At 37.2% G+C, this 13611-nt stretch overlaps 1 protein-coding gene across 1 annotated transcript in view; it reads left to right on the top strand.

Moving 5' to 3' along the window:
- Positions 1–1374: 1374 nt before the first annotated feature.
- Positions 1375–13611, top strand: part of RTEL1 (regulator of telomere elongation helicase 1) — a 161041-nt gene continuing 148804 nt past the window's right edge. The window contains exons 1-3 of the mRNA XM_053701471.1: positions 1375–1664; positions 12252–12450; positions 13078–13171. Coding sequence (XP_053557446.1) covers positions 1563–1664; positions 12252–12450; positions 13078–13171 — 395 coding nt within the window. The 5' untranslated portion in view covers positions 1375–1562. The remainder of the gene's footprint in view (positions 1665–12251; positions 12451–13077; positions 13172–13611) is intronic.

A 13611-nucleotide genomic window follows, 5' to 3' on the forward strand; every position in this document is an offset into this window, starting at 1 on the left:
TGGGGTCTACCCTGTATATATTCATAGTGAAATCAGTGGCCCAATGGTTATTTACCCTTTGAAAATATCAGTTACTTATTAAAAAATGAGAATTAGAGCACCTATGCCAGGGTTGGCATCAATTGCTGTGCCCAAAACACCACTGAGCCAGGCTAAAAACAATTACATGTCATGGAGGGGGATCTACCCTGTATATATTCATAGTGAAATCAGTGGCCCAATGGTTATTTACCCTTTGAAAATATCAGTTACTTATTAAAAAATGAGAATTAGAGCACCTATGCCAGTGTTGGCATCAATTTCTGTGCCCAAAACACCATTGGGCCAGGCTAAAAACAATTGCATGGCATGGAGGGGTTACTACCCTGTATACAGTATATTCATAGTGAAATCAGTGGCCCAATGGTTATTAACCCTTTGAAAATATCTGTTCCTTATTCCAAAATAGTAATTACAGCACCAATGCCAGTGTTGGCATCCATTTCTGTCCCCAACACACCATTGGTCCAGGCTAAAAACATTTGCATGGCATGGAGGGGGATCTACCCTGTATATATTCATAGTGAAATCAGTGGCCCAATTGTCATTAACCCTTTGAAAATATCAGTTACTTATTCAAAAATGAGAATTAGAGCACATATGCCAGTGTTGGCTTCAATTTCTATGCCCAAAACACCATTGGGCCAGGCTAAAAACAATTGCATGTCATGTAGGGAGATCTACCCTGTATTTATTTATAGTAAAATCAGTGGCCCAATGGTTATTAACCCTTTGAAAATATATGTTACTTATTAAAAAATGAGAATTATGTCACTTATGCTATGGTTGGCATCAATTTCTATGCCCAAAACACCATTGGGCCAGTTTAAAAACAATTGCATGGCATGGAGGGAGATCTACCCTATATATATTCATAGTGAAATCAGTGGCCCTTTGAAAATATCAGTTACTTATTCAAAATAGTAATATTTGTATTGGTGCCAACGTATGCCCTTTTTTACAGTTTGTATATCCAATTGTTGTATAAAGGGATCCCACCTCTGTGTAACTACATTATATGAATCATATTATTATTTACCTATATTTTTATTTTAAAGTCAATAAAGCAGTCTGACAAAAAAATTGAATAAGAAACCAACTTCCATGAATAAGAAACAGAATTTCACGAATAATAAACAGTTTGAATAAGAAACCAACTTCATTGTCGTCAGCTCTTTGCGCTGTTGAGTTCTTATGTAGTAACAATAGACACCACTATGATTATTTTTTTTTGGCCCAAAGCTGGCTTGATGCTGGTGATGTCAACACGCAAAGGCCGCATAGTCATGTGACGGAGTAGGTCGGCGCGCCAATTGCAAACCAGGGTACCGAAAAGACACCCGGAAGTGAACGAAATGGTGTTGAGAACCTAGTATAGGTGGCTTATTTCTGGGAATAACTGACCATTTCAGGGAGATCATAATGTGGTGTCTGAGCGGAACGATAACGGTAATGCATGTTGGTTAAGATAAACAACTTAGTATATTGAACTTACAAAGCAGCTGACGATTCCTGGTGAGAAGATGCCGCAGATACAGGTGTCAGGACTGACCGTGGAGTTTCCCTTTCAACCTTATAAATGTCAGGAGGATTATATGTCCAAGGTGATAGAGAGTCTGCAGAAGGTGCGTCTGATTACAAGGATGTGCCGACAGCCAAATAGTTTAATTTATTATATTTGTGTTAATGGAAGTGACACCCGCTAGACTCAATAGCTGTCAAACTGAGCCAGAATATATTACTTTACTTTTTCTGTTTAGTGCACTTGGTACTGGCACAGTGTATACTGCTGTGGATTTTAGTCTCCGCCTCCTTCTCCCACTCACCTTTCCCATTCCATTCCTCATGTTCTTGCCCTCATTTCTACATATTGTTACACCATCTTCATTACCTAATAGTTTTCATCATTATGTGAAACCATAATGATTCTCTTCATCCCTTTCCCACATTAATCTGACATTTAACCTCAAATGTTACCTATATTTAACTACTTTTGCTTTTCTTTTTTTATTACCTAAAATTGTGCTTTTCACATAAAAAAATGTAAACTAAGCATTAAAATGACAACATTTCCTGTTTTGCAAATAAAAAAAAATTATGAATATTGCACACACTTTCCAACATAAGCACCTTTTGCAGTTTGAAAATCCTTTTTCTTGAAGCAAATATTAGCTTCTCAACTGCAATGCACCCTGTTGCTAGGGTCTTCAAGAGCTTTAATAGTGCGGTCTCACAGACGGCAGCATTACCACGCTAATTATATATGCTTCATTGCTTGAGGCGTGCACAATACCATGGTCTTGCTGCTGTCAGTGAGACTCGTACTGTTAAAGCACAAAATATATCCAACATACTGGGTATGTCAACTGTACATAAGGGGTTATAAAAATTGGTAAATTAATTTTGTAAAAAAACAAACAAGTGAAAATATACGTAATTATTCATTTGTTGCACACTCAATGCTATTGCATATTACTACTAAGAATAATTATACAAACTACTACAAAGCTGCTTTGTAATCTAATCTAAATGCAGCTCACTGAAGCTTTGAAGGGACATTAAACAATAAATAAATGCTGGATAGAATGATGCATTCAATGAAACGATCAGTTTGAGAATAACATGTAGAAGTATTTTTTTACAGTTTCATTAGCTGTTTAAATATTGACAAAATAAGTGTAAAGTTTTAGTGTCTATAAAACAATGGGAGCTGCCATGTTGTAACTTAGGTTACCTTCTTTGCTGTGGCCAATTAGGTACAGTTATAAATAGGTCACTAGAATGTTCAGCCAATGGCTGTTTGTAATATAACAGTGTTCTGCACTTCCATTTCTGACAAGAACTGAAAAGCTCACAATTTCAGAATAGAATTGCAGGAAAAGGGGACAAAATAAATGACAGTATATTGCAGAGTTTTTTTATATATATATATATATATATATATATATATATATATATAAAATGTCTGTGTGTTTTATCATTTTATATTGCTATCTCAGTGTTTAATGTCCCTTTTAATAAACTTAAAGGGACACTGTACCCAAAAAAATTCTTTTGTGATTCACATTGAGCATGAAATTTAAAGCAACTTTCTAATTTAGTCCCATTATCAAATTTTCTTCTTTCTCTTGGTATCTTTATTTGAAATGCAAGAATGTAAGTTTAAATGCCGGCCCATTTTTGGTGAACAAACTGGGTTGTCCTTGCTGATTGGTGGATAAATTCATCCACCAATAAAAAAGTGCTGTCCAGAGTACTGAAACAAAAAAAAAAGCTTAGCTGCCTTCTTTTTCAAATAATGATAGCAAGAGAATGAAGAAAAATTGATAATAGGAGTAAAATCGAAAGTTGCTTAAAATTGCATGCTCTTTCTGAAATACAAAAGAAAATTTTTGGCTGCAGTGTCCCTTTAAGGAAGATGCTTTCTTGTTGTCTTGGAAACAGCTGAGCAGTCATTTTTTGGTAACAGCGCAAATGCTGATTGACACTGTTTGCACCTGCTTACTTGTCTGCTGATGCTGACTAGTCATAATTGCACATGCTTTCTGTGTGCTAAAATTCATGCATATGCCATGGCTGATTCGTTTTTGCCATTTACGGTTTCAGAAAGCAGTGGAACAATTACATATTATAGACCATGACTACATTTAAAGTAAATTTAAGAAGTATGTGTATTAGTCCTAAACATGTTTTTTCTGTTATTTTTAAATAAAAATGTCTTTGCCTTTTAGTTTATCTGAACAAAACCACAATATCTAAACACTGTTCTCCTTTCACTGCAAAAACTCGGCTTTGCACTTTTATAGCGTGAGACACAGAGGAAACCACTGTAGTGTGCATCTAAATCTCCCATCATATAGTTTCCTTAAGCATATTCATCTCAACATTAACAGATAATTTCTGAAATTATTATTTGTACATTGAATGTACCGTTTATACAAAATAAATCAAGGCTTTACAGTTTTTTTTTTTTTAAATTTAGGAGCCATACAGTGTTGTTTGGATGTAGACAGAAATAATCTAAAAAGGATGGTCTTTCTCAGTCTGTCAGGTGCAGCTGTGAAATGTTACATTTATATTTAAAGGGACGTGAAAACCCAATTCTTTTCTTTAGGAATTCAGTCAGAGCATTCAATTTTTTTTTTTTTTTTAATATATTTATTTATAACCAACAGAATGTACAATCAAATGAATTCAACCTCTTTGTGCCACGCAGGGCCAGGTAAAACATAATATTTTGCAAAGCAAGACAATTTTAAATATAAAATTTCACATTTCACAGACCAAATTACTGATCCCCTTATATGAAATATTTGTACACCTAGTTGGTATTTTTCTAAATTTAAATAGGAAAAGAAACAATTAAATACTCATTATAAATACAGAAGAAGAAAAAAAAAAAATAGATAAAAATAGGAAAGAAAGAGAGAAAAGAAAAAAAAAAAAAAAGGGGGTAAAGAAGGGAAAAAATGAACAAGGAGGGAGAGTGAGTGAGTTACCAGATACCCAACAACACCATTTCTGAGTTTCTAAATGGGTGAATTAGAAGGTCAATTTCACTTGAAGGAAGAGATTTAATAAAAAATGCCCACTTCTTAAAAAATGAAATGACCTCTCGTTCCTCATTTAAATTAGTATCCATTTGCTCGAGGATACATTGTTTTTTTAGACAATTTTTGACCTCCGGAATACTGGGGGCAGTCCCTCCCTTCCATTTTCTCAGGATTAAGTATCTGGCTGCTAATATGGCCATATTAACAATTTTAGTATTGCCTATCTGAGCTTCTAAATCCTTCCGTAAGAATATAATGTGGGATACCTCTAGTCTCAAAGAGGAAGTTCCTAAAATAGTATTAAGCCAGTATTGTAGTTTAGACCAGAATTGTTGCAGCTTTGGGCATTCCCAAAACATATGTGTAAGATTAGCAAAAGGCAGAGAACATTTAGGGCAAGAGCTAAATTTAAAGTTACCATACCGTGCTCCCTTTTCTGGAGTGTAAAAAGTCATTAATAATAATTTAATGTGAGATTCTCTCCATGTGGAAGAGAGAGTGACTCGTTTAGTTTCTGCAATTGAGAATTGGATACGGCTAGTCTCTACATGACTTTGCCTTAAAGCTGCAGCCCAGTTAATGGAGATCTTTTCCAGATTAGAAGCTCCTTTTATGGAGCTCAAATCCATATAACTGGTTGAAATTGAAATAATACCAGATTTAGCTAAGATGAGCCATTTCTCTATGGGCCCCTGAGACCAATTCCAGCCGTAGGTGCTTATTATATTAGATACATAATGCCTTGCTTGTAAATACGCGAAGAAATCTTTTTGAGGAAGATTATATTTCGCTCTCAATGAACCAAACGTTATTATACATGAACTTTCAAAATCCAATAACTGAGAGACCTTACTTAAACCTAGCTTATGCCATCTCTGGAAAGGTGAAAATTGAAATCCCGCTTGAAATTGAGGGTTACCTGATAATGGCATGAATTTAGAGACCCTATGTTCAACACCTAAGAGTTTACACACTTTCCACCAGGCTTGGAGGGGGCTATAAATTGTTCTCATCTTTTTTACCTCCTTTGATAATTGAGCAGCATTACAATGAATAATTGCTAGTGGAAGATATGGATGTGTTACATTCCTTTCTAGATTGTTATTAGTAACATAGTCTCTCTCATATACCCAGTCCATAACTAAACGTAGTAAAAAGGCATAATTATAGAGTTTTAAATCTGGTAAAGCCAGACCTGCAAGTTCTCTGGGGAGAGAAAGTTTAAGTAAGGAAATTCTAGGTTTCTTGTTTTGCCACAGAAATTTTCTCAAGGAAGTGTTAAATATTGTCAAATCTCTTCCCCTTATAATCAATGACATATTTTGTAATACATATAAAATTTTGGGAAGACAGATCATTTTATATAAGGCTATACGGCCTGACAGAGAGAGGGGGAGATTCTGCCAATTTTTAAGAATCTTCATCACTCTATTAAGTACTGGGGTAATATTGAGGTTATACCATTTTTCTGGATTAGGTGAAATCATTATCCCTAGATATTTAAAAGCTCTGGAGACTATTTTGAAAGGTATGTTTAGCATGGGTTCCTTGGGAGGTTTGATCCACATGAGTTCCGATTTTGTGGTATTAACTCTGTACCCAGAGAAAGAACCAAATTGTTCAATAATAGATAGAAGTTTAGGAATATTATTAACACTATTAGACAAATAAATTAAAATATCATCGGCGTACAAAGCTATTTTCAGATCTTCCGTACCGATCTTAATCCCTTCCAACTGCTGTCTAATGCATATGGCCAGGGGTTCAATAGAAACATTAAAAAGGAGTGGAGAGAGAGGGCACCCCTGTCGAGTTCCTCTTTTAAGCCAAATTTCTGAAGAAGTCGAGCCGTTAATTAACATTTTTGTAGAAGCTGTATTATAAAGATTATTAACAAAATTGAGGAATTTGCCATGGAAACCAAACTGTTGCAGGGAATGGATTAAATGATCATGGTGTATCGAATCAAAGGCCTTCTCTGCATCTATTGCTATAACTGCTAAATCAGGGGTAACCCCCTGCCCTCCAGCCCCCAACCTCTCCCTAGTACTGAAGAAATCTATAGTAAGAAGCAATTCTCTTATCTTAGCTGAAGAATTACGCTTGGACATAAAGCCCGCTTGGTCATTATGAATAATATCAGGAAGAATTGTTTGAAGCCTCAAGGCCAAAATGGTGGTAAAAATCTTATAATCTGAGTTAAGCAAGGCTATGGGTCTATATGATTCCTTCCTCTTTGGGTCCTTGCCTTGCTTAAGGATCAAAGTAGTGCAAGAGGCTGCAAAATTAGGAGAAGGGGGGTTACCTTTTGTATATATGTCATTAAATAATGAGGTTAGATATGGCAAAATTGTTAGCACTGCAATTTTATAAAATTCGTTAGGGAGGGCATCCGGGCCTGGAGCTTTATTCAGAGATAAATCTTCAATTGCTCTTAATACTTCCATTTCAGTAATCGGGAGATTCAGATTTTCAATCTGGTCAGGTAAAAGTGATGGGGATACAATCTTACTCCAAAAATCTTCTCGAGCAGATATATTTGAATTTTTCAGGGAATATAAATCTTTATAATAGGACGAAAGTATCTGTGATATATCGTCCATTTTTGTTATCAGTTTACCATCTTCAGATAGGGAGTCAATTAGGGAAATCTCTTTATCTTTTTTAACTAATCTTGCTAAAAGTTTACCCGATTTACTACCATATCTGTACAGTTTAGCTTGGAATCTCAGATCCTTCTGAGATGTTTTATAGAGAAGAAAAGTATCTCTATCAGCGCCTGGGTGTATCGTTCCCAGGTGCTGGTTGTTTTTTGTAGCAGATAACCATTATATGTATTAGATACTGCTTTTAAGATTTCCTTCTCCCTAAATTTCAATTTCTTTGTCCTCCTAATGCAATATGCCAGGATCTCACCTCTGATCACTGCTTTTGCTGTCTCCCAGAAAATGGTGGGACGGTTGATATAGTCCTGATTGAAAGAAATATATTCTTCTAACTTAAGTTTTACCCAATTCTTAAATTTGAGGTCCGTGGCTAGGTAAGATGGGAAATGAAATCGATTACTTCTAGTAGTGGGGTCACTAGCCTGGAGCTCCAAAAAGATAGGAGCGTGGTCAGAGATACATATAGGGAGAATTCCTGCTATTACTCTCGTTTTACATAATTCTTCGTCCAAGAGAAGAAGGTCTATCCTTGAAAGTGATTTATGCGCCTTAGAAAGGCATGTGTAATCCCTTAAGTCCGGATTTTGTGACCTCCAGATATCCCTAACCCCAAGGTTTTGAAAAAGTCTGTTAAACAGTTTGGATTCAATATTATCTCTTTTAGTTCTGGGGCCCGATGGTTGTTGTCTTAATCTATCTAAGGGATATTGAGGTGCCATATTAAAGTCCCCTCCAACTATCAGGTAACCCTCTTTGTAGATCATAATGTCTGCCTGTAATGTTTCCCAAAAAGACCAATCAATAACATTAGGGGCATAGATATTACATAATGTGTATATTACTTTATCAATCTTAATTTTTACCAAAAGAAACCTTCCCTCAGAGTCATTTTTTGTATGAAGAATTTGATAATTTAGCTTTTTCCCCAAAAGAATTGCTACTCCTCCCTTTCTCTGTTTGCTAGGTGAAAATAAAACTTCCCTAACCCATGAACATTTGAGTTTTAGAATTTCTTCTGTCTTTAAGTGGGTTTCCTGTATAAAGGCGATATCAGTGTGAATTTTTCTTAAATATGCTATTATTGTTTTACGTTTAATCGGGGAGGTGATACCCCCAATATTCCAAGAGGCCAATTTAAATCTATTTATCGTGCTGGCCATCTAATTCATCGTGAGGAAGAGATAAGAGAAGGAAGAGAGAAAAAAAGAGGGAGAGAAAAAAAAAAAAAAAAAAAAAAAATTTTAATAATGGAAGAGAAAAAAAACAAAAAGAAGAACAAACAAAGACACAAAAACACAACCGAGGTCCACCAAGGGCCTCGTTTACCAACCTTATGATAAGCTGCCATAATTTGGAAAAAAAGAGAGACTTAATTCAGATTAATCTAAGTATATTTAGGTAAGAGTCATTGCCTGTGGTCTTAGCCCTTGAGCAGAGGATTGATTTATAAATTTTTCTGCGTCCCTGGCTGAATCAAAAAAATGTGTCTGGTTCTCTATAATGATTTTCAATCTGGCTGGATAAATGATGGTTGCTCGATATCCTTGATTTATTAGTCTAGTGCAGACTGGGGCCAGCTCCCTCCTCTTAGCTGATGTTTCGGCTGAAAAATCCTGAAAAAGCATTATTTTAGTTTCCCCTAAAAAGATAGGTTGGTTTTTTTTGTAAAACTGTAGTAATAAAGCTTTATCTTGATAATTAAGTGTTTTCGCTATAATTGGTCTTGGTCTGGGGTTTTCTTTATCTGGAGGTTGCCAGCCTAACCTGTGTGCTCTTTCGAGGACTATCTGTGGGTGAGTTTGTGGGATTTGGAGTAATTGTGGTAATGTTTTAGTTAAGAATTTGGTAAGGTCTTCGTATTGTTTATCCTCAGGGACCCCTATCACCCTAAAATTATTGCGTCTTGCGCGGTTCTCTAGGTCTTCCATTTTCAACTGGGTTTTTATAAGTTTAGAGTTCAGGGAGTCTATTTTGTCAGTATGACTGCCCATCCTATCCTCTAAATCAGAGATTCTTTGTTCTGCCTCGCCCAATCTACTAGAGAATTGGCAAATTTCAGTTGTTAGTGACAATATATCCTGTTTTAATTCATTTTTGAGGGCATCAAATTTAGGTGTTAGGGCTTCAGATATATTTGAAACAAGTGTTTGTAGATCAAGTGGTGTATTTGTGTGAGGGAGGGTAGTGGTGATGGAGTGAGTGTCGGCCATGACTTCCGTTGAAGCCTTAGGTTTTTTATCTCTTTGCCTCGCTGACATATTAAGCGGGGATGTTTTAACCTGTGTGTTAAAAAATTTATCCATAAATCTGTGAATGTGATGTGAAAATCTGGGGTATTTAGCTAATTCAAAGGGGTTGACCCTCTAAAAGTGATAGCGTATAATAAGGAACAGTGGAGGAAAAGGAAGTGAGTGAAAATATAAAAAAATGATTAGGGCTCTTTTAAAGACCCTTAGCCCAGGATCAAAAGTATATCCAGAAATATTGTACCCTCTGAATTACCTCTAACTCTAACTCACTGTATTAGTACTTAGTATAAAGTTAAATTTGTAACAAAATTTCCAGAGAGCAAGAAATGTGACTGTGTATGTTACTTTCTAAAGTTTGCTAACTTCAACAACCCATATATATATTCAAACTCTACAGGCCAGAAAAAAAAAACATTTAAATTAAACAAAAGTCAAATTTTCAAAGAATCTCCTAGATTTCTAGGTGCAAGGCGATCTACAGTTAATAGAGATTTCCCTTCCTTAAACCAAACCCTAAGGTCCACCTCTCAGGCTTTAGGATCCCTTCTCAACACAAAAAAGGGAGAAATACACATAAGCCATAAAGGTACAATAGCTCTCAGACACAGATAATTTTGCAAAAACTAGCGCAGTAAATTGCTACCTATAAGACAATAAGCGACAGTTAATCATATTCAAATAACCCGGGGACTAGAGGAAGGCTTCCAGGCACCAGGAAATCACAGTGGCAAGGCACACCAATCTAGCTGTGTTTAACCATTCAAAAAACTGAAGAATGGACAGCAGGAGGACAGTCCATCCTTCAGAGCTGCGGCAATTCCATGATAGGTTAACCCCTTAATACAAAGGGAACACAGTCAGAGACAGGAATGTCTAAACCAATTTTCTACTATATGGAAATTACAAAATGTCTACAATCAACTCTATTATTAAGACTTATAATTTCCTGCTTACTCGTCAGTATCCCCAGTTAATTATCTTAGTACAAAATTCCCTACCTCTGCATCTAATCTTAGGAAATAGGTACAATAATTTAACAATTGTTTGCTAAGAGGAGGGATGAGAATCTAGACCAAAATTCAGGTCCGAATAACAATAGAGGGAGAAACAGAGATTAGCACCTTTCTAGGGTTAATTAATAAACATAACTAAACCTATTTTCCACAATTTATATCATTTTATATATACTTCTCTCAATTGTGCCAATCAACAGCTTAAATTACCAAGCACACTTAAAATTAGGCAATTTTGGATGTTTTTTCCCTTTTTTTTTTTTTTCCTTTCCTTCCCCCTTAAAGTCAAGTCCAGGCATAGACAAAAAGAGAGAGAGAGTGTGGGCAAGTTCAATATCATAACCAGCTGCCAGGTAGAATAGTGTCTTTAAGCTTAAACCTTATCAGGTCTTGCCTGTGTATACCCGGATACAAGGTAGCCGTTTTTACTGTCCCCTTCTTAAAGTAACTCCTGCTCCTTATCCTTTGAAAATGCACGTATGTCAGAAGATAGGAAGGGAAAAGAGGGGCACAAGAATTTCAGTCAGTACGTTACCCCCTGCCGGTTTCCAGACGTCTTGACCAGGAACAAGGTGCTCCTCTTCAGCACAACCCCCCTCTCGCAGCACCGGTGGGAAGGGGGTGCACCTGACCACAGCTGCCAGAGAAGTCTAACCGCATGCAGACAGACCAGTGCCGAAAGCAGCGGGCAACAAAAAAGACAGTCTGGGACCTGATAGCACAAACCAGTAGCAGATGACGGTCCGTGTCCCTCACGCAGCACCGGTGGGAGGAGACAACGGACCGGGAGCAACCGCGAGACCAGCCACCTCTCCACAACCAAAAACAGGCGCCACGATGGATCCGCTGGGGGCCGACCCGTCCGGCACTCTCACCACTGCAGCAGCACAGCGGGACCTGCAGGTAGAGCCAGATGATTGGCTTAGATCAATTTGCCTATGACAGTATGGAGGAGGCGGCTCACCGCGCCGGGTTCAACCGGCAAGCCAGGGATAACACAGATAGAGGCTCCGGACCAGGTGTCCTCCTCGCTTTAGTCAGGGTCCGTCTTCTGCTCCAGTTCAATTATAGAGAAGCACTTTTTCATATGTAGTACAGTGTAGCTTTTCTTTTCGTCTTTTTCCTTCCTTCTAAAGCAGTATAAAATACACGGATAGGGCTAAAGACAAAGTGCAGTGATTGTGGCAGCTTATAGTTCTTGTGCGGTATAATGGCACTATGTCATATCCAGCAGCGATAGATTTGCTGAGCAAGCCTCCCACAGTGTAAGGGTTTAGGCGCGAAGATTTCGCCAACAGCTTGCAGTGGAGGTAGTGCTGAGCAGGTGTCTCACCTGTCCACACACCTGGACTCCTCCTCCGGAACTGATCTTCACAGAGCATTCAATTTTAAACAACTTTCCAATTCACTTATATGATCAATTTTTTGCTTCATTCTCTTAGTATCCTTTGTTGAAGCAATAGCAATGCACTACTGGGAATTAACTGAACATATCTGGTAAGCCAATGACAAGAGACATATATGTGCATCCACAATAAGCATCTGGCTTCCAGTAGTGCATTGCTGCTCCTGAGTCTATCTAGGTATGATTTTCAACAAAGAATACAAAGAGAACAAATTAGATACCACAAGTACAATGAAAGCCTAATTATGTCTTTGCTATCCCTTTAAATGTGAGCTTTGTGACGTGATATATTTGTATGTGTGATGAAACTATCTTGCTTCATTTAGGGTGTGAATGCAGTGCTCGAGAGTCCCACGGGCACTGGGAAAACGCTGTGCTTACTTTGTGCTACCCTGGCTTGGCGCCAGCAGTTCAAGGACGGCATCACTGCACGGAAAATTGCTGAGCGCATGAATGGGGCTGAGCTGTTTCCTGACCGTCCGACTGCAGCCTGGGGGAATTCCGAAGCCAGTGGGCAAGAATCAGGTACTAGTCTCTGATTATGGCTGCACTATATTGGAAAGTGTCGCACTGAGGTAACTCATATCTGTCATTGTCCGGCTACAAACAGCTGTTGATAATGGCCATAGAAAGTCACATAAAGCCCTCAGTTCAGTTTCAGACAGGGCATTTTTGCTGTTTATCTAATGCAAGGTATACATGTAATATGCAGGTCTTATTAGCATCCATGCCACTGAAATAGTTCTTTTACTTGTTGATAAGATCACCTTTAATTTAGTTAAATCACTGTATAAGCACAGATAGTCATTGGTACATAGCAAGGTTTTGCAAATCTTGGGAACCACACCTTCTAGATTTGCACTTCTGTCTCCTCAAATTTTGAATAGTTCTATGTATATATTAACCAAATAATGTCTGACTCCTAAACAAGGTTTGAATCTGTCTCCATGGTATTCTTCTGGGTGCTAAATTAGATACTGGTTTGTCAACCCTTGGTGTTTAGGGTCAATATGATTCCTTCTCATGCTATGATGGAATTGGCATGTCATTTTGTTAACCCGTTGAGAATTGTTTTTATGAATAGAAACATGAAAGGGGGCATGTGCTTTACCTATTTCTCTTTAAAAAATATGTATTTATTTTTCTCTGTAGCTTATTACAGTGATATCCCCAAAATCATCTACGCTTCCAGGACACACTCACAGCTGTCGCAGGTTGTCAACGAGTTGAAGCACACTACTTACAGGTAGAAAGCTTGCATGACCATGGGAACTGGAAAATAAATAGTTTCCCTTCAGATCTGCAACAAGGGGACATCAAAATCCTTTTGGTTTATTTTGCTCAAAAACAAGAAACTTTTTTTGGATTGTTGTACCAAAATGTACTTAAAAAAGCATGAAATCTGACATCTGAAGAGTCTTCAAGAAATACTCCTTAGATCTCGGTATTTGTTGCTTGACCATCCACTAAACCATCAAGTTGTCTTTAATGTTTGCATGCATATTTGTCCTATTCATCTTAATGCTTTACAGACAGAATTACTTGCACCAATAATTTTAAATATAAAATACAAGGACAATACTATAATGCATTAGAATACTAATATCCTCTGTCGTTGATCATGTATAAACTGTTTTGCCGATTTTTCAATAAAGCTCATTTAAAAATAAAATAATATATATATAT

The sequence above is a fragment of the Bombina bombina genome, chromosome 1 (genome assembly GCF_027579735.1).
Source record: "Bombina bombina isolate aBomBom1 chromosome 1, aBomBom1.pri, whole genome shotgun sequence".
Lineage (NCBI taxonomy): Eukaryota > Metazoa > Chordata > Amphibia > Anura > Bombinatoridae > Bombina > Bombina bombina.